The sequence below is a fragment of the Triticum aestivum genome, chromosome 7A (assembly GCF_018294505.1).
Source record: "Triticum aestivum cultivar Chinese Spring chromosome 7A, IWGSC CS RefSeq v2.1, whole genome shotgun sequence".
In the NCBI taxonomy this organism is placed as follows: Eukaryota; Viridiplantae; Streptophyta; class Magnoliopsida; order Poales; family Poaceae; genus Triticum; species Triticum aestivum.
In genome coordinates this window covers 244,636,135-244,660,837 of record NC_057812.1, presented here as the reverse complement: position 1 = coordinate 244,660,837, position 24,703 = coordinate 244,636,135, and the positions used below count along the sequence as shown (strand labels likewise).

General features: G+C 47.8%; 2 protein-coding genes across 5 annotated transcripts; both read right to left on the bottom strand.

The window, feature by feature from the left end:
* Positions 1-1,392: 1,392 nt before the first annotated feature.
* On the bottom strand, positions 1,393-4,795 carry LOC123151506 (uncharacterized). Of its 2 annotated transcripts, none has more exons than XM_044571202.1 (9): positions 4,491-4,795; positions 3,807-4,013; positions 3,621-3,723; positions 3,449-3,528; positions 3,285-3,362; positions 2,430-2,521; positions 2,163-2,274; positions 1,916-2,041; positions 1,393-1,816 (listed from the first exon to the last, which is right to left on the bottom strand). In XM_044571202.1, exons 1-9 carry the CDS (start codon positions 4,662-4,664, stop codon positions 1,715-1,717), a joined length of 1,074 nt encoding a protein of 357 aa, XP_044427137.1. In that variant the 5' UTR covers positions 4,665-4,795; the 3' UTR covers positions 1,393-1,714. The 2 variants fall into 2 exon arrangements, with proteins under 2 accessions (XP_044427137.1, XP_044427138.1); XM_044571203.1 differs by having other exon boundaries at positions 3,807-4,007; positions 4,491-4,779.
* A 674-nt stretch (positions 4,796-5,469) lies between these two features.
* LOC123151507 (EEF1A lysine methyltransferase 4) lies at positions 5,470-8,263 on the bottom strand. Of its 3 annotated transcripts, none has more exons than XM_044571204.1 (9): positions 7,900-8,263; positions 6,741-6,854; positions 6,586-6,654; positions 6,465-6,484; positions 6,338-6,390; positions 6,229-6,259; positions 6,067-6,145; positions 5,800-5,948; positions 5,470-5,706 (listed from the first exon to the last, which is right to left on the bottom strand). In XM_044571204.1, exons 1-9 carry the CDS (start codon positions 8,069-8,071, stop codon positions 5,650-5,652), a joined length of 744 nt encoding a protein of 247 aa, XP_044427139.1. In that variant the 5' UTR covers positions 8,072-8,263; the 3' UTR covers positions 5,470-5,649. The 3 variants fall into 3 exon arrangements, with proteins under 3 accessions (XP_044427139.1, XP_044427140.1, XP_044427141.1); XM_044571205.1 differs by having other exon boundaries at positions 5,800-5,933; positions 7,900-8,261; XM_044571206.1 differs by having other exon boundaries at positions 5,800-5,930; positions 7,900-8,249.
* Between the last annotated feature and the right edge of the window lie 16,440 nt (positions 8,264-24,703).

Here is a 24,703-nt window from a genome sequence, read left to right as displayed (position 1 = left end):
ATGGAGGTCGCCCAATGTGGTTGATGTGCTTGTTGTGCTCGGGGTGTGCGGGCCAGTGGCGGCACCTGTGTGAGGTTGGTGGCCACGCCTCTCAGGGGCTCAGGGCGAAGGCCTGGCAAGTGATGGCCGGCGGCGGCGGCGCCCGTGGGCGTCAATGTACTTCTTGGAGGCGTTTTCTGGGAGCTCAAAGCTTCCTCAACTCAAACTCATGGGCAAGATCTTCAGGCAAAAGTCTAGATCCGTTGGATCGGGCGGCGGCAGCGTCTCCATCATCGTGATCCCTCTCTGGGGCATAGTCTTGAAGATCATGGTCCTATTGGCGCTGCTTGTAGGATGGACGTGCACGACATCGCGGGCGACAGGTGTCCGATCAGCGGTGTCGGTGGTTGGAGTTGCGACTTGTGTGGCGGCGATGATGGTGGCGAGATGTGCAGGGTCGTGGCGTGCCTTCGTCGTTAACAGTCGACTGGTTCATGAGCATGAAGTCAGAACTGCGACGTTGTAGGGCTACGTGGCGACAACAATGCTAGGCGATTGGCAGTCTGGACTTTGTAGGTGCCAGGCATGCTCCTTTTCTCCTGTGAGGCTTGTTATCAAAGTCGGAGATGTCTGGTCCTCGACGTAGCCAAGCGATTGTTTGGCTTTGGTCGGCAAGGTTCCGTGCCTCGTTCGTTCGGAAGGGTCGGTGGCGTCGAAGTCGAAGTCGCTTGCTGGAGTAAAGGTGGTTCCATGGCTCATTCATTCGAAAGGGTCGGCAGTTCGTTTGGAAGGGTCGGTGGCGTCGAAGTCGAAGTCGCTTGCTGGAGTAAAGGTGGTTCCATGGCTCATTCATTCGAAAGGGTCGGCAGCATCAAAGTCGGAGTCGCTTGCTGGAGAAGAGGTGATGACAATGACATTGTAGACAATCTCAACGGTAAGTTTGGGTCCTGTGGGTGCCATGTCGGTTGGAATGCCCTCTTTGCAGGCGTGTTGTAACAGTTTTCGCTTGGTTTTCTGCTAATTAACCGGGCAACTCTATTCTTCTTTTTTAAGAATCGAGATCCTCGGGCCTTATGCAATGCTAGGCTCTTAGCGAGGTGCTTAGAAAAATAAGGCGGTTTTTCTAAAGCACCGGTGCGAGAGATGCCTAATTAAGCGTCTATCATATATAAATAAGCATCGGTGCTTAAGAAAAACCTGATTTATTTTTCGAAACACCTCCTCTAAGCACCTTGCATTGTACAAGGCCTCAGGGGCCGAGTTTCCAAAATAAAAACACTGCACGTCCACAAAAGTACCTGCATTTTGCACCATAAATCCAGTTCCAGGAGTACGCAACTGAACGACATGGCAAGAAAAATACTTCACAATTTAGCGTCAAAATCATCACAGGCACATTCAAACTTGTACCAGTTGAGTCCAGATGCTGATGCTTCATATCATAGTCAAAATAAACTATGCCGGGACACAGAAACCAACAACTAGCTTGTCCGACAAAAGCGTCCGGCTTCCACAAGCACAGGCTGCACAACATAGCTTCACTACAGTTCAAGCGATACAAGCATATGGGTACACACTATATGGGGACTTGCCAGGGAGTTTCTCATTATTAAAGAGAAATCATCTTATTTTGCGTCTGTGTACGCTAGATTACATATCCTTGGTTATTTTTGTCGACTCACGGCGTGGGCTTGTAGGGCTGGTGAAACCAAGTGCAGGTCGTGTGCGCTTCGGCTTATTTGCTGCTTGTCTTGATTATCTTATGGAGTGCTCTCTTGGCCTCCTCTAGAGTCTCCACCTTGTATGGTACATCAAATGCAAGTCTCTGGATGTTGAACTGCACAGAATAAATTGCAAACTGAAGGCAGTGGAGAGAAGATTTTCTTCCTCAGAGAATAGCGTCTCTACTAGTGACGGCAATCTGAATAAAGTTTACCTGTGCACCCTGGCGAACCCGAATGTCTATCCCTTTGCTGTCTACGGATATAAGAGCAGCATCGTCAACCTCCCCTTCAGCAGACATGAACTCTCTAAGTGGTTTAGAGAAAATAGCGTTCAACTCCTACATGCAGAGCATCCATCAAAAGTGGTCGACGTTTTACTGTACTCACATATTACATGTACGGGCACATGACTAATATGATGATCCAGCTAATCTGCTGATAATGGCATTCATAGTTTACCTTTAAGCTTTGTTCGCCGCCGTCAACTGCTATCTTGTCAGGTTGAATAGTTTCATACTGTTTCACATCTACCCATGCAACAGTGCCAAAGCCTCCAATAAAATATATGTCGCTGTGGTTACCGCAAATAGTTTGTCACAAATCATAAGTTACACAAGCATCTATGAGTAATGGAAGGGAGAAGGGATGTGCATCTGTGTAAACGGTAAATGGATTCATCAACCTGAAATGATGGAAGAGTATAACTCATCAAATCAAATCACAGACCTGATATTCTGCATCCTGTAGTAGTAAAAATTTCCCCACTGTTGAGACGCCCATTGTTGGTGTTTTGCAACATATTGCTTATGTGCCCATTCCTAGCGGATACATGTATTCACCGTCAGTTCATGAAATCTTTTAAAATCACAAATGGAAGAATAAATCTGCATTTACTCTTAATGGTCATGCATATCGATCATGTATTATGTTAACAGCCATGACAGAACATCTATTCTCTTTCAGCCCATGCCATGAGAAAAGTGCAGCCAAAAAAAAGGGAAGACCAAAAACCAAGCTCAACAAAAATTACTTACTCAGAGAATTTATAATTTGAAAACTTAGTCCACAGATGGTTTTCACACAATGGGAGGAGCCAAATTCTTAATGATTGACATGCCAGCTATCCATAGGAAAGAGAAAAAGGAAGTGACCCTAGCTAGCTCACTTGGGGAAAAGAATTATATGAGACCAGGTCTCACGGGCTAGCTTATGAGACCCATCTTGATGGATGACACGTGGCATTTACAAATCACAAAGCATTTACCCCACCCCCCACTTGAAATCAGGGGGGGGGGGGGGGAGATTAGATGTTTTATGATTTGTGAATGCCACGTGTCATCCATCAGGGTGGGTCTCACCTGCTAGCTCATGAGACCTGGTCTCATATAATTTTTTTCCATCACTTGGGTTCTAGAGGATGTACAATCCCATTTAAGTCCTCATGGACGTGTATTTCAGGTTCCTATTCATACTGTTGGAGTTTCCTTACATTTTTCTTTCAAAAAAATTATCCATAGAAAAGTAATTACCTAGATGACTGCACTATCAATTATCAAGCAACAAAGGCAGCTAAATAGGAACCTGTTGCTCAGCTGGCAAAGGGTAGACATCACCAAATATTGTGACACGAGCATTAGACAATCCACTCCATCCAGGTACCTGTAATGAAGGACTAGATGTTGTTATCCTATTATTAGCAAGCAAACCTTTATACTTCCAGTAAAACATGCCGAGAAACTTCATACCTGGACAACAAGTGTGCATCTTGGATCAGAGAGCAAGTTTCTAGTGTGGATTGCTAAGGGCGACAGAGAAAATATTGGGTCTGTGCAAGACATCAACACAAAATAATTACCCAAGGAGGCCAAACAGAGTGTACAAGTTATATCCAAAATGTAACCAAAGTAGCTATCTTACGGCCCATTGAGTCATTAGCAAAGTCAACAAGTGAACCAAATGGATATCCAGCACGTCGATGATGCATGCCAGACATGACAGTGCATAGATGAGCAAATCGTGCCTAGTGAGCACAGTAAGACAGGAATAAGCATCCAGCCGGCTAGAAAATAGCCCAAAGGCCAGGAGATAAGTAACAGAAGCTACCTGTTCCATTAAATTGCGAACAGCCAAAGCCGGTGGAGGTAAACCATGGGCAAAAGTTGCACTCTGCACACCACCAGATATAGGGGTTCTGAACAAGCCAGCTCTGGATCCACTGGAGTCCGGAGTTGAATTGGTTGATGAGGTCGTGCGTGACTTGTCAGTTGTGACCGGACCGAGAGCTCCGTTTTGACTTGGATCAACCTTCAACTATCAGGCAATTTATTACAAACCAAAGATATGTGACCCACTAAAGGCAAACTAAAAGAAAATGACCTGATTCACTCCTGAGTTTCAAAATATAAATACAGGATCACCTTAAAAAAATCTAGCAAGAAGCTAACTAATATCTTTGCGAACCCCTAAGCTAGACATGATTCTCAACTAATTATTATTGGGAAGTTCTATGTTCATTGGTACAAAAGGAGGTTTATTTTATTTTCATGACATCCACAAAACTTACCGAACGATCTCAAAGATATCAAGCTTCGAAACCTAGTCACCTCGTAATAAGAACACAATGAAACACCACAGGTCTGGGTAGGCCCCAGGCCTCGCATCTGACAGAAATCCCTAAACCCAACATGTTTTACACTGGCACACCCGTCTCCCAGCAACCACTACCCAAACAAAATCTTCATCACTTCTTACTTTGCATCACGTAAGCGTTCAGGCACTGTTTGTTACCTTGACGACGGGGGTCCCGTTCGGCTTGGCGGCGTCGTCCTTGCCTCCGCCGCCGGCGGCCGCGCGAAGGGGGCCGCAGGGGCGGGCGCGGAGCGCCACGCGGGAGTGAGGCTGGTGGGCGGGGAAGGCCGGGAGGAGCGCGGACGAGGCGGCGGCGCCGGCGAGGGCCTCCATTAGACGGATGGGAGGAGAGTGAGGGAGCGCGCGCGGAGGAGAGAGAGACAGAAAGGAGGGGCACACGCGCGACGGTGAGGAGAGAGAAAAGCTGCGGGGCCGAAGGAAGGCGGCTAGAGAAGGGGGGAGAGGGATTTTTAGGGAGGTGGTGGGAAAGAGAAGGAGACGTGCCGAATCTGGAGGCGTTGGATTGAAGCTGGACGTCGATCCGTCCCACTGAGGGATTCTTCCACTTTCCCTTTGCCTGGGCTGAATGCCTGAACTGAATCATGATGGACGCAGAAGAAAAAAAATCACACTTAGGTCAAATAAAAAAGTTGTTCCCTTATATTTTCTGAAAACAAAGAAAAATTGCATGCGGGTTCGCCAAAATGGCCACAAAGGCCAGGAGTGGAAAGTATCCGGTGCTTTCAACACTTAGACATACCATGCTCCCAACTCACAAAAGTCAAATTCCGAAGTTTCAAAAAAAATCAGGGAACAATGTGAATGTTCACAACATATGTGTCGACAATTCCTAAAAAGTTCAAGTTTCTCTTCTGAAGTTTTAAGAAATTGTAAACACATGTTGTGAAGACCCAAAACAAAAAAAAACGAAACTTTTGAAAACTGTTTTCATATTTTTTTAGGGGTTCTAGGCATATGTTGTGAACATCCACAAATTTTCCCAAGATACTTTTCCGTCCCACAAGATTCTGGCTTTTCTTTATGTAGAAAACCGAGATCATTTTCTCTAAGATTTCCCACACTCCGAGCGGGTCCTCTGTTCCGTGAACACGGAAATAAATTCTACACAAGATCGAAAGACATGAAAACAGCACATTCATTTCTATTCCAAATTCGATGATCGAAGAAGCAACATCCTAGCTGTAATTTTGCTAAATTGTTGCCAACAACGACACAAGTCAAGAGTTACAAAATGTATTCCCTACATTATTCGCTACACTGGTTATACACGATGATCCAAAAAGGTTATAATATGCGATCATTTGTCTGCTTCATTGACCTCGGCCTTCAAGTCCACCCTTGCACTGTCGTTGTCCTGCATAACAATGTAAGATTATTCAATAACTAGTCATATGAAGAGTTCAGGAAGCAAGTTCGGATGATTATGACAAGCTTGTCGACGGTTAACCTTTATACAGACATAAATATAGTGAACATCAGGTTTTGGGCCAAGAAGGTTGATAATCGATGTACTATCATCTTGTAAAGGCAGTGGCTCGGTCAGATCCCATGTCTTTTTGGAACTTCTCTCCCACCTATCTGCTATGTCGATTGTGTATGTAAAATCATAAAACAGATAACACTGTTATTTAGAGCTTCAGAAAATAAAAATAATAGATCAAAAGGGTCAAGAGTAGGACGTCGTTAAGTCGAACCGGTGGCAAAACCCACTAACCTATGACGTGAAGCTTTACTGTCCAAAATTGGAGGTCCTTCAGAAGATTCAATCGATAACTTGGATCCCCATAAGTAATCTGTAGCATTGTGACACTCAAAGAAGTTTATAAACACAAGAAGAAAACCACAGAGTTACCATGTTAATAATACTATCAATTACCATGATGTAGACCCCCTTATCGTTGAGGATTCTGCAGATAGAAGAAACAAATAGAAAGCTATAGTCAAATAAACAGAGATATCACAACAAATATCAGTCCATTATTTACCTGTTCACCTCCCCTAGCATCTTCGCTGCATGCTCTTGTGAATTTTGGCCGCACTACAATACAAGAAACACGGCTCTGAGTATGGCATGGGAAGAATATCTGAGTATCCTGGCAACAATTGACTCACCATAATAGAATCTAGTGTTCCTGCAAATAACAGAATGGTTTAGAACCCAATGGCATGTTACATACGCATGCATAGATGTTCCATAATGCTGGCAACCATTACATTTACATCATAACGATACCTTTGTCAATAACAGCATCAAATGAACCAGACTCAAAGTCTGACATGTTTCTTACATCCATCTTCGTATCTGTAAATTGCAGGAAATAATACAATAGTAAGCCGTAGATACTCCGTAGGGATTCAATGTCTGAATGTTGGGAACAAAGATTATACATTTTAGTTGAGGCTTATCATGGTATTTCTTCTTCATTTGTTCAATCACCACAGACGATATATCAATGTTGACAACGTCCTGGTAACCATCCTGAACCATGTTTTCACCAAAAACTGTGAAACATCGAAATAGATTAAAAACAAGTAATTTCAACTAAACCAAGAATAAACATGCTGGCAATAATATAACAATTGCATCTAAATTCAGAAATAAATCATATAGTCTGAAACTGCATAGCAAATTAGTGATAAAAAATATCTCAATCAACAAACAACCAGTTTCAAAAGGGATAAGAATAATTCCGTCATTATCTATGCCTAACAGTCAATACAATAAGTAGAAGACAATAGAAGATGAGAATGGACTGTGTAACTCGCCAATTCTGTGCTAATTATCAGACAGTAAGTTTTTATGAACCCAAGACGGTGCACCTAAATGGATCGAGGAGGCCATCATGCTTCAATAACTCTCAACTAGGACCAAAATATTATCAAAATTTGATTAAAGGAAATGTGGTACATAAATTTCCATATCACCAGTAGTTCATTAAATTAAGTTAACTAGTACGTACTCCGTATCCATTGACTACAAGGGGTCCGGCTTTGGGGAAGGGAGTCGCTAGGGGATATGTCTCACAACCCCATTTCACCTTTTTGCTGACATACGTGTGACACTGATAAAGCAACGTCGCTCATACACGCATGTCACTTTGCACATGATGTTTTGGCCAGACATGGGGCCATGAACCGCAACGCATCATATTTGTCATATGCTTTCAGTGGTAATGGGGTAAAGGGCCGAGAGGCCGGTTGTCTCAGATTGGTAATAAGTAGTAACATATTAACTTGCTACATCACGAGTTGCTTTGATTGTATTGTTACCACGTAATCGCACTGAGGGAATACCATTGAGCAAATGCTGTCTGATTGAGGAAACCTTTGTGTCTAACAGCATTCGATTCATTCTACAAAAACATAAAGACTCCGTAGAGCACACATTCTACATTGCATTCCAGTTGATCGATCGAGTGAATAGTCTCCCGGCGATCCCAACCAGAGACGCTGGAGCAGGTCAACCAAGGTGCCCAGAGAAACTCCCTCCCTGATCGATCCCGCCCCGAGGGTGCATGGGCGAGTGGAGCAAAGATAGGCTACTCACCGGAGTTGCCGCATCCGACGAGGAGGAGGCGCTGGTGCGGGCGCACGTAGAGGCGAAGCAGCGGCGCCAGGGCGGGGTACTTCTGGTACCAGTCGAAGGGCCCCGACTCCTTGCGGTACCGCTCGTCCCAGTACCACGCCTCCCCGTACGCCTGCGACGCCGCCCCCGTCATCCCTCCGCTCGGATCTGGCCGCGGGGGCGCACTGGCTTCGGTCGATGGACGATGGTGACCGCGCGCGCCGGCCGGGCAGCAGGGGAGGGGAAACTCGTTAATTCGTGGAGGATTCCGGATCCGCGGGGTGGGGAGGGGCGGGTGGAGTCCAGTGGGGACTTTGGGAGTGGTTCGCGCAGTGCGATGCGATCCCGGTGCGCTGGTGCACGTGCGGAAACGGAGTGCGATGGCCGATGGACGATGGGGAGAACATTTCAATCATGGTGATGCAACTACCCAAATGGACAATATGTTTTGTCCGGATTTTATCCGTTTGGATAACGTAAAGCCAACTCCAATGCACGACTCTAAATGGTCCGGTCCCGTCATTTTGGGGTAAACGGACAGAAAACACGGCGCAACATGCGAAAGCAAACGGATAAATGCATGTTTTCGGTCCGGTTTCGATCCATTCCCGGCTCAACTTTGAGCCGTGTTTGCGTCAAAATGGACATGGCGCAGATGGGCGGGACGTGCACCCTTGTCCTTCCCCGGCCCGTCCGACGGGGACACGTGCGTCCACTTTCCCTCCATTTGCCCTAAAACCCTCCTGCACTCCCCCTTCCCTCCCTCCTTCATGGTCGGCGCCCCAAAGAATCCCGGCGACCTGGACGCTACCGGGTGCCCCGCGGCGAAGAGGAAAGGTCCCAAGAAGTTGCGGTCGGAACTCACGCTGACGGAGCTCGCCAAGCTCGACCAAGGATCGGCCAAGAGGGGGCCTAGCGTACAAGGGAGAAGGAGAAGAAAGTCGCTGCCGACTTCGCCGCTGAGGCGGCCGCGCAGCACAAGGCCGACGTCAATGACAAGGAGGACATCGTCACCAAGGCGCACACCCTCCTCATGTTAGGGTTGTGCCAACCCCGCCAGCCATGGTCGTTGTCATGGTCGCGGCTAGCAGAAGCTCGTCGGCCCTTCATCCTCCATGGTACTAGTCTCCGAGCTTGTCCGTCACACCGGAGACGCACGGGTATCATCCGCCATTGCTGCATGGCCAGAACCGGTTCTCCACGTCACCGGATAGCAGCATGGTCGCGTCGGCCACCCCCGCCATCCCGGTCGCGGCTGTCATCGACCTCAACATGACGACGGGGTACAGTAGCGTGATACGTCTCCAACGTATCTATAATTTTTGATTGTTCCATGCTATTAAAGTATCATTCTTGAATGTTTTATACTCATTTACTAGCAACTTTATATCATTTTCTGGGACTAACCTATTGACATAGTTGTTGGGGAACGTTGCATGGGAAACAAAAATTTTCCTACGCTCACCAAGATCAATCTCTACGAGAGGAGAGATTGCATCTACATACCCTTGTAGATCGCTAAGTGGAAGCGTTAAGAAACGCGGTTGATGTAGTCAAACGTCTTCGCGATCCAATCACGATCCATCCCGCGAACTTCGATCCAAGTGCTGAACGGACAGCACCTCCGCGTTCAACACATGTACGACTTGATGACGCATTCACCTCCTCGATCCAGCGAGCGATGGTGAAGTAGTAGCTCGAGTCCTCCAGCAGCACGACGGCGTGGTGGCGGTGGTGGTTGTGGAATCTCAGCAAAGCTTTGCTAAGCACTGCGAAGAGGAAGATGGCTACGAGGGAGAGGAGGGGCAGCGCCGTGGCGTGGAGTTGTGCTCAAGAGGTGTGGCTGTCCTCTCTCTGCCTCTCTATATATATGGGGAATAGAGGAGGAAGGGGACGCCCTAGATCCCATCTAGGGGGCGGCGGCCACAGGAGGGAAACCCTAGATGGGTTTTGGGTGCCTCCCCCTGGGAGCCTTGCCCCCCAAATGCAAAGGGGTTGGCTGCCCTAGGGGGCACCCCCACCCCTTTTGGTTACGTGTGATGGGGTGAGGTGGGCGCACAACCCCTTAGTGGGCTGCATGATCTCATGGTCATAGGAACATATACTTGACATGCAGAAAAACAATAGCAATAAACTTGACACGATCATATGCTATGCTTATTCTCCTAATGATGTGATCCCGTTATCAAATGACAACTCATGTCCATGGCTAGGAAACCATAGCCATCTTTGATCAACGAGCTAGTCCGGTAGAGGCTTACTAGGGACATGTTGTTGTCTATGTATCCACACATGCATTTGAGTTTTCGGTCAATACAATTATAGCATGGATAATAAATGACTATCATGAACAAGGAAATATAATAATGACCACTTTATTATTGCCTCTAGGGCATATTTCCAACAGCCTCCCACTTGCACTAGAGTCAATAATCTAGCATTACATGGTAATATATCTAACACCCATAGAGTTCTGGTGTTGATCATGTTTTGCCCGTGGAAGAGGTTTAGTCAACAGATCCGCAACATTCAGATCCGTATGTACTTTGCAAATATTTATGTCCTCCTCCTTGACTGCATCACAGATGGAGTTGAAGCGTCGCTTTATGTTTCTGGTCCTCTTGTGAAACCTTGGTTCCTTGGCTAGAGCAATGGCACCAGTGTTGTCATAATAGAGTCATTGGGTTCAGTACACTGGGCACAACACCAAGATCCTTCTTTGTGGTGGATTAGCCTCATGATGAGCTGAGGATGAACTAGTACAAGGGAAGAACAACCTCACGAGGTCTGTTCTAGTGTGGGTGTGAGCTAAGGATCGGTCCACCTTCCCCGGTGGTGGGTAGCCTATATTTATAGTGGCCTTGGTCCTCTTCCCCCAAAGCATAGGCGGGAAGGGATCGCATAGTGGACAATTTTGAAATGGGACAAGTAGTACATCCTATCCTGGCGAAAGGTGGTCTTCGCATGCAAAGTTCCTGATTGTGAAACCGCGGTGGGCTCGGTGATGACATCCATCCTGCCATCCTGATGGTCTTGGTCTTGTTGCACGGGAATGGAAACCTTTGGGTGATTCCTTAGGACCCCGCGCCTGCGCTTGCCTCCTTAGCACCAAAGAGGAAACCTGCTGCTCTGCGCCCGCTGGCGCCCGCCCGGCCTTGGTCGTCATGACTGGCGTCACCTCAATCTCATGAGGTGCCCACCTGCATAGAGATCTCCGCTCCTCGGGGGCCAGCCTGAGGAGGCCGCTCCCTCCAAAGGTCTTGATGTCGTCCGCCTCGCGAGGGTCTTGTCTTGAAGGTGTTGAAGATGGGCCGTACCAGGCCATCGACGGAGCCACGTCGTGGGCCATAGGCAGGCAAGTGTAGGTACCTTGGTTCCCAGAATGCCGACAGTAGCCCCCGGGCCCAAGGCGCGCTTGGACTTGGCTTTGAGGCGAAGCCAAAGGGCAAGGGAGAAATGTCACGGGCCCCAATCTCCTACGGACCGAGTCGATGCGTGGCGCTTGATGGGACATGGGCGTCTCCACTTCCTCATGCTGCCTCGACAACTGCCCCTGGCTGACAAAAGGCTGGTGTCTGCCTCCGAGCCTTCATTGCCTCCTTCTTGCCTTGCTCCGGATCCTCTTTCTTCCTGCCGAGAGCATCTCCAGATCTGCCAAATTTCTCCTCTCAAGTTCTTCGCTGATGGCATCCGGGAAGGTGAAGTTGGCTACGCAGGCCGCGAGTTCCTCCTCCTCTCCTGCACTGGCCCCCAGCGCGTCCTCCATCATCGAGGAGAGGCACCTCGCCGCCGTGCTCCCATTGATGGTGAGCGACCACAACGAGTAGAAGGAGACGCTGCTCCTGGTCGGCTCTACCGATCCACGGACCCTGGCGGAGACGTTCTATCCCTTCTTCCTCCACAGTGTCTTCGTGGGGCTCGTCCCGCCTTTCTCCAAGTTCTTCACCACCATCCTCGACCACTACCAGGTTCAAGCTTTGTACCTCCAACCCAACTCCATCCTCCTCATGTCCATCTTCGCCTTCTACTGCGAGGCATTTGTGGGCGTGATGCCCGCCGTCGCACTCCTCCACCACTTCTTCTACCTCCGGATGCACGACCCAAATTAGTGCTTCGCCTGCGTCTCCTTCATCATGGTCCATAGCGGCAACGCGCTCATGAGGGACGGGAAGAAGGTGGAGAACTTCCGGTGCAAGTGGGTCTTCATGGACGCCAGGGGCCTCCACGCGCGGCTGGAATTGCCGACCGAGCTGCCGGAGAAGCTTGACTAGTGGGGTCATGAGAAACTCACCGACTCCTAGGCGGCGCCGGTCCTGAGGAAGATGAAAGCGGACATGGAGTCCGAGGTGCTGATGGGGGCCATGCTCGTTAAGGAGTTCCTGACGCAGCGCCTGGCCCCGCTTCAGTCTCGCTCGCGCCCCATGTGGGATTTCATGGGCGCGAAGGACAACATCCGGCTGCACCCAGGGAGCTTGACAAGCGAGGAGCTAGAGAAGGCCCTTCACATCCTGCTTGAGAAGGATCCGGGCGGCCTCCCAGCGGCCTATCTGCCGTTGTACCGCCGTGGCGACAGGGCAGAGCTAGTCGCCGCCATGCCCGTCTTAGTGAGTTGGGGCTCGTGCTGACTGTGCTCCCCAACTCCCCGGTGATGGTGTCTTCGAGCGATGACGCCAAGGAGAAGGGGGAGGAGGACTCAGAGGAGGTCATGGATGACGCGGCGGAGACCTCTCCTCCATGGCCTCTCCGACGACAACGACGCTGCCCAGCTCCCGGTCGAGGGATCTCCGCCCTCCACCAGGGTCGTCATGAGGTTTGGGGCCACCCCCTTGCAGAGGCTAGGCTGAGCAATGCCGAAGAAGGGCGAGGCAACATCCCTTCCTCGAGGTGACGCCTCCGCCTTGTCGTTTGTCGCCGTCGCACTAAGGCCAGCCACTATGCGCCCCGCTAATCCTCAGGGTGCAACGAAGCCCGTGCTCAAGAAGGTCGGGGGCGCCCTAGCCCTAGCCAGGAAGAAGGTGTTCGTCGCTGCCGACGAGTAAGTATTCTTGCCTTGTTTTCGTTTGCCGTTCTTAATGTCGTGCCCACAATGCTCCCCTCCTGGTAACCAGGATGGAGACCGAGGTGAAGAAGAGGGAGGAGGGAGCCGGGACCCCGGAGGCAACGCCGTCTGCCACGGCCGTGGTGGGCCTAGCGCAGACGGAGGAAATCTCCTCGCACTCCACCGTGACGGAGCGGGTCCCTCGGAGCATGGTAGTAGAGCCTTAGGAGAAGGCTGCCTTCATGGCCCAGCAGACTCCGGAGCCACCCGTCCCCGTCGCGCCTGCGGGGATTCAGGGGCTCCAGAGCCCCCGGCTGCCCTTGCTGTTACGGTGACGCCAGTCCTGGCGCCAGTGTCGCCTCCTCCCCGGGCCCTCGCGTTGGCGGAGTGCGGCCCCCTCGTCAGGCCCGGGGCTCTGGAAGAAGCCTACATCACGCTGGACCAGCTCCAGACCGATCTATAGGGCGCCGACGGGCACATGGCGCTGATCTCAGGGTGGCTCTAGGTCGACACGTTTGCCAGGATGACCTGAGGCCGGGCCAAGGCCGCCACCACGGGGAGCGGGAAGAAGGCCGGCGGGGCCATGACGGCTCGTGATGCGGCGCTAGCTGACGCAGTGTCCGCCAAGGAGCATTGCAACATGGAGGAAGCCGAGCTGAAGGCCCTTCGCGAGGAGCAGGATGTCCACGCTCGTCGGCTCCAGGAACGAGAGGAGGGGCTGAAGGCCCAGGAGGAAGCGCTCGCCGACCGCGACGCCGAGCTGGCCCAGGCGACCAAGGACCATGCTGTAGAGCGGGGCCGCCTGGGAAGCTAAAGGAGGAGGTAGACAGGGCCTAGGCGTCCCACACCCAGCTTGTCTCTGAGGAGAAGGCCCGGTTGGAAGCCAGGGAGAAGACCCTTGCCGTCACCAAGAAGGCGGCAGCCACGGGGCGCGAAGCCTTCCTCTCCCTCGAGGTGAGGTCCCGCACGGTGCTGCACTCCCTTTACGGAGAAGGGTACGAGAAACCGCTGGCGATTCCGGAGGATGGCCTTGCTGGTATTCTCCCCAAGCTCGTCGACACACTTGAGGGTGCCAGAGTGGGTTCCATGGTGGAGGGGAGTGTCATGCACTTTTCACCGCGGTCGCGACGCGTGTCTTCAGCCATCTCCACCTCCGAGACCCAAGCTTCGATCTTGGTGCACTGGTCGACTCGGTGACTCTTGAGTCCCGCAATGCTGCCCCCGAGGCCATGAAGAAGCAGGTGGAAGCCCTGTTGGAGAAGTTCCTCTATGTCCCCGACCTAGCGGATGCGGCGACTGGAGCCGGCAGCGAAGACGGCGGCGTCATCGATGATAGCCTCTCCAAGGTGGGCGACGACAACATCCAAGGCGGCGGCGGTGATATGTCCATCTTGCATCATGTTTTCTTACTATTATTTATAATGTTTTTATCCATAATAATGCTTTTTGGAGTAATTCTAATGCCTTTTCTCTCAGAATTTGCAAGGAACACACCAAGAGGGAGAATTCCGGCAGCTGGAAATCTGGACCTGGAAAAGCTACGCCAAGCCATATATTCTGCACAACTCCAAATGAGATGAAACTTCACGAAGATTTTTTATGGATTATTTAAGAAATACTGGATCCAATAAACACCAGAGGGGGGCCCACCAGGTGGGCACAACCCACCTAGGCGCACTAGGCCCCCTAGGCGCGCCCTGGTGGGTTGTGGCCTCCTCGGACCACCTCCGGTGCCCATCTTCTAGTATATAAGTCATTTTGACCTAAAAAATAAGAGGAGGACTTTCGGGACGAAGTGCCGCCGCCTCGAGGCGGAACTTGGTAGGAGCACTTTTGCCCTCCGGCGAAGCGATTCCGTCGGGGGAACTTCCCCCCGGAGGGGGAAATCATCATCATCATCATCTCCAACAACTCTCCCATCTTGGTGAGGGCAATCCCCATCAACATCTTCAATAGCACCATCTCCTCTCAAACCCTAGTTCATCTCTTGTGTTCAATCTTGTTACTGGAACTATAGATTGGTACTTGTGGATGACTAGTAGTGTTGATTACATCTTGTAGTTGATTACTATATGGTTTATTTGGTGGAAGATTATATGTTCAGATCCATTATGCTATTTAATACTCCTCTGATCATGAACATGTTTATCATTTGTGAGTAGTTACTTTTGTTCTTGAGGTCACGGGAGAAATCATGTTGCAAGTAATCATGTGAACTTGATATGTGTTTGATATTTTGATAGTATGTATGTTGTTATTCCCTTAGTGGTGTCATGTGAACGTCGACTACATGACACTTCACCATATTTGGGTCTAAGGGAATGCATTGTGGAGTAGCAATTAGATGGTGGGTTGCGAGAGTGACAGAAGCTTAAACCACAGTTTATGCGCTATTTCATAAGGGACCGATTGGATCCAAAAGTTTAATGCTATGGTTAGAATTTATTTTTAATACTTTTCTCGTAGTTGCGGATGCTTGCGGGCGGGTTAATCATCAGTAGGAGGTTTGTTTAAGTAAGAACAGCACCTAAGCACCGGTCCACCCACATATCAAATTATCAAAGTAGTGAACACAAATCAAACCAACTAATGAAAGTGACTAGATGAAATTCCCGTGTACCCTCGAGAACGCTTTGCTTATCATAAGAGACCATTTTGGCCTGTCCTTTGCCTCAAAAGGATTGGGCTAACTTGCTATTTTGTTACTACTATTGTTACTTGCTCGTTATAAATTATCTTGCTATCAAACTACTCCGTTACTTACAATTTTAGCACTTGCAGACATTACCTTACTGAAAACTACTTGTCATTTCCTTCTGCTCCTCGCTGGGTTCGACACTCTTACTTATCAAAAAGAGCTACAATTGATCCCCTATACTTGTGGGTCATTAGGCGTCGCTTCCTCCTAGTTCGACCCTACAACATTCGTCGTGCCTCGTGGAGGCGTGAGAACTTCTATTTAAATTCATGGAACAATATGTTTTGTAATAACTATTGGGACTCCGCCATTTCCTTTCCGTGCTCGATTTCCTCTTGTTTGCCTTAGTGTTATGTGTTGGCAGGGCCCGACCCCGCGCATGCCTTAGCCGCCGTTGGGGCGTTCGGATCACCAGGACGAGGCCAAGGGGTGAGGGGCTACATGACTAGTGAGGCCCCTGAGTCGCGATGCTCAGGGCTCCCCCTTGACGTACAAACAACCCTCATGAAGGAAATGCGAGCAGCGTCTGAGTTAATCTGGAGCCCCCATACCTTTCCTCATCAGCTTTCGCCTGGGAGGGTCGTGAGAAGACCAGGTGTGACAGACCTGGTGGAGGGGGAGTGCGCCAGGTGTGACCTAGGTGCAGCCCCGGTGCCCAGCACCCTAGCTCGCGCGGCCCTCCCGTAGGGAAAGTGGCACGGTGAGGCTGGAGAGCGAGCCTAGTGGCCCTCCTGAGGTTACTGCAGCTGCTAGGGTTCCCTCACTTGTTTATTCACCAGCATGGAGCATGGCACTTCCACTCTTGCGTGGGCATAGCCGCTCCTCGACCGTGTCGTCCGCCAACACAGAGCATGGGGCTTCCACTGGTGCGTGGGTGGGAGCTCCCTATGAGGGGAGACTCCGGGGCATGTACAACCCCGTCCTGGAACATGGCTAGCACGACAGGACTAGAGGAGGTGTATATGGGCATCCGTGAGCCAGCGCGGGACTCATGAGGCCCTACCTCAAGGCCGGTTGTGCCTGAATTTTGGTTCGAAACATTTGTAAGGACCCTGCGAGATGTTTAGGTGGCCTGCACCGAGTGAATCTCTAGAGGACATCGCATGAGAAGGCCAAACACCAACGACCCCAGGAGGTGACATGAATGGGGCCGGCCCGCCAGACAGAGCTCAGCCGCTAGTTTTATCAACGATGCAGGGACGGACCCTAGCATAGACGCCGTGCCCAGTCTTCTCATGCAACAATCCTAAAGAAAGACAACTAGCGCGCCGCTCCCGCAGCGGCGAGGCACCGGGTCGCGCGCCCTGACTCATCCACTCTCGATTAGCTCATGCGAGAACAAGTCACCAAGGACCACATGAGGTGACGTACACGGGGGCTGGCCCGCGAGACAGAGCTCGGCCACTTGGGTTTGGCGACGCTGCAGGGACGCACCCGAGCACAGATACCATGCCAGTCCTTAATCATGAGGCGGTCGCGGGCTGGTTTGTGAGGGCGCACAACATTCATGGTGGCGAAGCACCGGTCATGCAGGTGGTAACATAAAGCAACTCATGAAAGGGTAATGCCAGTTCTGATATATATGCGCAAAACAATACGTGCTGCAGGGATGGACTCGTACAACTTGAGGATAATGCAGCCCGAGGGGCGCCCTCAATTGAACAAACCAAAAGGTCACCTGGCACCATTGTAGAAGAAGTGTTGGGGTAGCTAAAGATGCATGCTGAAGAGGTCGTTCCTCATGAGTCGTCTGGCTCCCGAGCCTCGGGAGGCTCACGAGGGTCAGGCATCTCCTCCGTCAAGATTGCCTGGCGCCAGGCCTCATGAGCCGCCATGATGCCTTGCATGTAGCGCCGGTGTGTGGAAGCCATGTTCAGCATGCCGAACAGCATGCAGAGATAGCTGCAGGGGCAACCCCCACTCCGGCCGACGCGGGACGGCCAGAAGCGCTCCTGAGAAGCGGCCTTGTTGAGTCCTGGAATGTTGACATAGACGCGCAGCTCGCCACCCATGTTAGGGGCAGCAGCTACACTGGGTGGTGCAGGACGGCGCTCACCGCGCATGGCTCACGCCTCCTGAAGCTCTTCAATTGCCTTGGTGATGAACTCCTGAGTGCCTGGCCCCTCGCACCCTGCACCCTGCTCACGAAAGCGCACATTGAAGCACACCTCCACATGGTGCCCGAATGCCTCCCTCATGACGCTAGCTAGGTCAGAGGCCCTCTAGAGGAGAGCCCCCGAGCCCAACCTGAGAGGGGCACCGGGCGCGCCTTCCTATGTGAGAGAGGAAGGCGCCCCCGCAGTGGGAAAATCACTTGAGGCACGATCGTCGGACAACCCAGCCTACTGATGGCCCCTTGGGAGGAGATGCTTCTTCTTCTTGGGGACAGCCTTGGGAGGATGGATGGCACCCTTGTCATCTGAGTTCTCGGCTGCTGTGGCCTGGTAAGCGCGCTCGAGGGAACACACTGCATCCTTCTCGTCACAGGCGACCGTGATGATGCCGCCGCTTCCTGGCATCTTGAGGACATTGTAGCCATGGTGAGTCACTGCCATGAACTTGGCGATGGCCAAATACCTGATTATGGCATTGTATGGGAGGTGAATGTGGGCCACATTGAAGTCGATGAGCTCAATGATGCGGGCCAGCCGGTCGTCGTAGAGGTCATTGGCGAGGCGGCAACGCAGGAGTTCCCGTGCCATGAGTAACGCAGGTTGAGTGCCCGCCAGCCCGCGATGACCGTGCGAAGACGATGCCGTGGCCGGAGTGGGTGACGGAGTCCCGGTGCGGTCGTTGCGCCGCACGGATGGTGGCAGCGACGAGTCCTGCTGCTCGCGGTGAAGGAAATATGCCCTAGAGGCAATAATAAAGTTGTTATTTATATTTCCTTATATCATGATAAATGTTTATTATTCATGCTAGAATTGTATCAACCGGAAACTTAGTACATGTGTGGATACATTGACAAATAGAGTGTCACTAGTATGCCTCTACTTGACTAGCTCGTTGAATCAATGATGGTTATGTTTCCTAACCATAGACATGAGTTTTCGATTTCGGCTTTCGCTTGAGGACAAGCGAGGTATAAGTTTGGGGGAGTTGATACGTCCATTCTGCATCATGCTTTTATATCAATATTTATTGCATTATGGGATGTTATTACACATTATGTCACAATACTTATGCCTATTCCCTCTTATTTTACAAGGCTTACATAAAGAGGGAGAATGCCGGCACCTGGGATTCTGGGCTGGAAAAGGAGCAAATATTAGAGACCTATTCTGCACAGCTCCAAAAGTCCTGAAACTTCATGGAAGGCATTTTCAGAATATATAATAAATACTGAGCGCAAGAAGTTCACCAGGGGGACCACACCCTGCCCACGAGGGTGGGGGGCACGCCCTACCCCCCTGGGCGCGCCCCCTACCTCGTGGGCCCCCTGGTGGCCCTCCGATGACCATCTTCTGCTATATGGAGTCTTTTGATGAGGAAAAAATCATAAGCCATCTTTTCGGACGAGACTCCGCCGCCACGAGGCGGAACCTTGGCGAAACCAATCTAGGGCTCTGGCGGAGCTGTTCTGCCGGGGAAACTTCCCTTCGGGAGGGGGAAATCATCGTCGTCGTCATCACCAACGCTCCTCTCATCGGGAGAGGGAAATCTCCATCAACATCTTCACCAGCACCATCTCCTCTAAAAACCCTAGTTCATCTCTTGTATCCAATTCTTGTCTTCAAGTCAGGGATTGGTACCTGTGGGTTGCTAGTAGTGTTAATTACTCTTTGTAGTTGATGCTAGTTGGTTTATTTGGTGGAAGATCATATGTTCAGATCCTATATGCATATTAATACCCCTCTGATTATGAACATGAATATGCTTTGTGAGTACTTACGTTTGTTCCTGAGGACATGGGAGAAGTCTTGCTATTAGTAGTCATGTGAATTTGGTATTCGTTCGATATTTTGATGAGATGTATGTTGTCTCTTCTCTAGTGGTGTTATGTGAACTTCGGCTACATAACACTTCACCATTATTTGGGCCTAGAGGAAGGCATTGGGAAGTAATAAGTTGATGATGGGTTGCTAGAGTGACAGAAGCTTAAAACCTAGTTTATGTGTTGCTTCGTAAGGGGCTGATTTGGATCCATATGTTTCATGCTATGGTTAGGTTTACCTTAATACTTTTGTTGTAGTTGCGGATGCTTGCAATAGAGGTTAATCATAAGTGGGATGTTTGTCCAAGTAAGGGCAGCACCCAAGCACCGGTCCACCCACATATCATATTATCAAAGTACCGAACGCGAATCATATGAACGTGATGAAAACTAGCTTCACGATATTCCCATGTGTCCTCGGGAGCGCTTTTCTCTATATAAGAGTTTTTCCAGGCTTGTCCTTTGCTACAAAAAGGATTGGGCCTCCTTGCTGCACTTTATTTACTTTTGCACTTGTTACTCGTTACAAATTATCCTATCACAAAACTATCTGTTACCTATTATTTCAGTGCTTGCAGAGAATACCTTGCTGAAAACCGCTTATCATTTCCTTCTGCTCCTCGTTGGGTTCGACACTCTTACTTATCGAAAGGACTACGATAGATCCCCTATACTTGTGGGTCATCAAGACTCTTTTCTGGCACCGTTGTCGGGGAGTGAAGCGCCTTTGGTAGGTCGAATTTGGTAAGGAAAATTTATACAGTGTGCTGAAATTTACTGTCACTTGTTACTATGGAAAGTAATCCTCTGAGGGGCTTGTTCGGGGTATCTTCACCCTGACCAGTAGAGCAAAGAGTTGCTCCTCAACCTACTGAACCTACTGAAAATGAAAATGAAAATGTCTGCTTTGAAATTCCTTCGGGTATGGTAGAAAAACTGCTAGCTAATCCTTTTGCAGGAGACGGAACAATGCATCCTGATGAGCAACTAATATATGTGGTTGAAGTTTGTGGATTATTTAAGCTTGCAGGTGTACCCGGAGATGTTATTAAGAAGAAGGTCTTCCCTTTATCTTTGAAGGGAGATGCATTGACATGGTATAGGCTATGTGATGATATGGGGTCATGGAACTACAAACGATTGAAATTGGAATTTCATCAGAAGTTTTATCCTATGCATCTTGTTCATCGTGATCGCAATTATATATATAATTTCTGGCCTCGCGAAGGAGAAAGCATCACTCAATCTTGGGGGAGGCTTAAATCAATGTTATATTCATGCCCCAATCATGAGCTCTCAAGAGAAATGATTATTCAAAATTTATATGCTCGGCTTGCTGATAACAATCGCACCATGCTCGATACTTCTTGTGCTGGCTCTTTTATGATGAAGACTATTGAATTCAAATGAGATTTATTGGAAAGAATTAAACGCAGCTCTGAAGATTGGGACCTCGACAAAGGTAAGGAGTCAGGTATGACACCTAAGTATGATTGTGTTAAATCTTTTATGGATACCGATGTTTTCCGTAAATTTAGCACTAAATATGGACTTGACTCTAAGATAGTAGCTTCTTTGTGTGAATCTTTTGCTACTCATGTTGATCTCCCTAGGGAGAAGTGGTTTAAATATCATCCTCCCATAGAAGTAAAAGTAGCTGCACCTATTAAAGTTGAAGAAAATACTATCACTTATAATGATCCTATTGTTCCTATTTCTTATGTTGAGAAACCACCTTTCCCTGTTAGGATAAAGGATCATGCTAAAGCTTCAACTGTGGTTCGTAAAAGCAATATTAGAACTTATACACCTTCGAAGCAAATTAAAGTTGAACCTAATATTGCTATTGTTAAAGATCTCTTGTCTGATAATATTGATGGGCATGTTATTCATTTCCGTGATGAGGCTTCTAGAATTGCTAAACCGTGTGCTAAAGATAAACCTAGATCTTTGGTAGGCATGCTTGTTATTTCTGTTAAAATAGGAGATCATTGTTATCATGGCTTATGTGATATGGGTGCCAGTGCTAGTGCTATACCTCATGACTTATACAAAGAAATTATGCATGATATTTCACCTGCTGAGATAGAAGACATTGATGTCACAATTAAACTTGCCAATAGAGATACTATTTCACCAATTGGAATTGTTAGATATGTTGAACTCTTGTGTGGGAAAACTAAATATCCTGCTGATTTTCTTGTTCTTGGTTCCCCACAAGATAGCTTTTGTCCTATTATATTTGGTAGACCCTTCTTGAACACAGTTAATGCTAAGATAAACTGCAAAAAGGATGTTGTTATGATTGGTTTAGGTGATATGTCTCATGAGTTTAATTTCTCTAAATTTCGTAGACAACACCGTGAAGAGGAATTGCCTAGTAAAGATGAAATTATTGGTCTTGCTTCTATTGCTGTACCTCCTAGTGATCCTTTAGAACAATATTTGCTAGACCATGAAAATGATATGTTTATGAATGAAAGAAGGGAAATAGATGAAGTATTCTTTAAACAGGAACTCATCCTGAAACACAATTTGCCTATTGAAATCCTAGGGGATCCTCCTCCACCCAAGGGTGATCCCGTGTTTGAGCTTAAACCGTTACCTGATACTCTTAAATATGCTTATCTTGATGAAAAGAAGATATATCCTGTTATTATTAGTGCTAACCTTTTAGAGCATGAAGAAGAGAGATTACTGAAAATTCCGAAGAAGCACCGTGCTGCTATTGGATATACTCTTGTTGATCTTAAGGGCATTAGTCCCACTCTGTGTCAACACAAAATAATTTGGAGGAAGATGCCAAACCAGTTCGTGATAATCAACGACGGCTGAATCCTAAGATGAAGGAAGTGGTAAGAAAGGAAATACTAAAGCTTCTTGAGGTAGGTATAATTTATCCCGTTGCTGATAGTCAGTGGGTAAGTCCTGTCCATTGTGTCCCTAAGAAGGGAGGTATTACTGTCGTTCCTAATGATAAAGATTTGTTGATCCCGCAAAGAATTATTACAGGTTATAGGATGGTAATTGATTTCCGCAAATTAAATAAAGCTACTAAAAAGGATCATTACCCCTTACCTTTTATCGATCAAATACTAGAAAGATTATCCAAACATACACATTTTTGCTTTCTAGATGGTTATTCTGGTTTCTCTCAAATACCTGTGTCAGCCAATGATCAATCAAAGACTACTTTTACTTGCCCTTTTGGTACTTTTGCTTATAGACGTATGCCTTTTGGTTTATGTAATGCACATGCTACCTTTCAAAGATGCATGATGGCTATATTCTCTGACTTTTGTGAAAAGATTTGTGAGGTTTTCATGGATGATTTTTCCGTCTATGGATCCTCTTTTGATGATTGCTTAAGAAACCTTGACCGAGTTTTGCAGAGATGTGAAGAAACTAATCTTGTCTTGAATTGGGAGAAGTGCCACTTTATGGTTAATGAAGGTATTGTTTTGGGGCATAAAGTTTCTGAAAGAGGTATTGAAGTTGATAAAGCCAAGGTTGATGCTATTGAAAAGATGCCATGTCCCAAGGACATCAAAGGTATAAGAAGTTTCCTTGGTCATGCCGGTTTTTATAGGAGGTTCATTAAGGACTTCTCAAAAATTTCTCGGCCTCTGACTAATTTATTACAAAAAGATATACCATTTGTTTTTGATGATGATTGTGTAGAAGCATTTGAAATACTTAAGAAAGCATTGATCTCTGCACCGATTGTTCAGCCACCTGATTGGAATTTACCTTTTGAAATTATGTGTGATGCTAGTGATTATGCTGTAGGTGCTGTTCTAGGGCAAAGAGTTGATAAGAAATTAAATGTTATTCAATATGCTAGTAAAACTCTAGATAATGCTCAGAGAAATTATGCTACTACTGAAAAAGAATTCTTAGCAGTTGTATTTGCTTGTGATAAGTTCAGACCTTATATTGTTGATTCTAAAGTAACTATTCACACGGATCATGCTGCTATTAAATATCTTATGGAAAAGAAAGATGCTAAACCTAGACTTATTAGATGGGTTCTCTTGCTACAAGAATTTGATTTGCATATTATTGATAGAAAGGGAGCTGAGAACCCCGTTGCAGACAACTTGTCTAGGTTAGAAAATGTGCTTGATGACCCACTACCTATTGATGATAGCTTTCCTGATGAACAATTAAATGTCATAAATGCTTCTCGTATTGCTCCATAGTATGCTGATTATGCTAATTACATTGTTGCTAAATATATACCACCTAGTTTCACATACCAGCAAAAGAAAAAGTTCTTCTATGATTTGAGACATTACTTTTGGGATGACCCACATCTTTATAAAGAAGGAGTAGATGGTGTTATTAGACATTGTGTACCTGAGCATGAACAGGAACAGATCCTACGCAAGTGTCACTCTGAAGCTTATGGAGGACACCACGCTGGAGATAGAACTGCACATAAGGTATTGCAATCCGGTTTTTATTGGCCTACTCTCTTCAAGGATGCCCGGAAGTTTGTTGTATCTTGTGATGAATGTCAAAGAATTGGTAATATTAGTAGACGTCAAGAAATGCCTATGAATTATTCACTTGTTATTGAACCATTTGATGTTTGGGGCTTTGATTATATGGGACCTTTTCCTGCCTCTAATGGATATACACATATTTTAGTTGCTGTTGATTACGTTACTAAGTGGGTAGAAGCTATTCCAACTAGTAGTGCTGATCATAACACCTCTATTAAGATGCTTAAAGAAGTTATTTTTCCAAGGTTTGGAGTCCTAGATATTTAATGACTGATGGTGGTTCACATTTTATTCATGGTGCTTTCCGTAAAATGCTTGCTAAGTATGATGTTAATCATAGAATTGTATCTCCTTATCACCCACAGTCTAGTGGTCAAGTAGGATTGAGTAATAGAGAACTCAAATTAATTTTGCAAAAGACTGTTAATAGATCTAGAAAGAATTGGTACAAGAAACTTGATGATGCATTATGGGCCTATAGAACTGCATATAAAAACCCTATGGGTATGTCTCCGTATAAAATGGTTTATGGAAAAGCATGTCACTTACCTCTCGAACTAGAACATAATGCATATTGGGCCATTAAAGAGCTCAATTATGATTTCAAA

Excerpts from the sequence above, each read along its gene's own strand:
- LOC123151506 (XM_044571202.1), bottom strand. The coding sequence starts at position 4,664 with ATGGAGGCCCTCGCCGGCGCCGCCGCCTCGTCCGCGCTCCTCCCGGCC. Across the intron at positions 3,363-3,448 it reads GATGCACACTTGTTGTCCAG|GTACCTGGATGGAGTGGATT; the intron begins GTATGAAGTTTC and ends CCTTCATTACAG. Across the intron at positions 2,522-3,284 it reads CTTTGCCAGCTGAGCAACAG|GAATGGGCACATAAGCAATA; the intron begins GTTCCTATTTAG and ends TGTATCCGCTAG.
- LOC123151507 (XM_044571204.1), bottom strand. The coding sequence starts at position 8,071 with ATGACGGGGGCGGCGTCGCAGGCGTACGGGGAGGCGTGGTACTGGGAC. Across the intron at positions 6,855-7,899 it reads CGTCGGATGCGGCAACTCCG|TTTTTGGTGAAAACATGGTT; the intron begins GTGAGTAGCCTA and ends GATGTTTCACAG. Across the intron at positions 6,260-6,337 it reads ATGCTAGGGGAGGTGAACAG|AATCCTCAACGATAAGGGGG; the intron begins GTAAATAATGGA and ends TTCTATCTGCAG.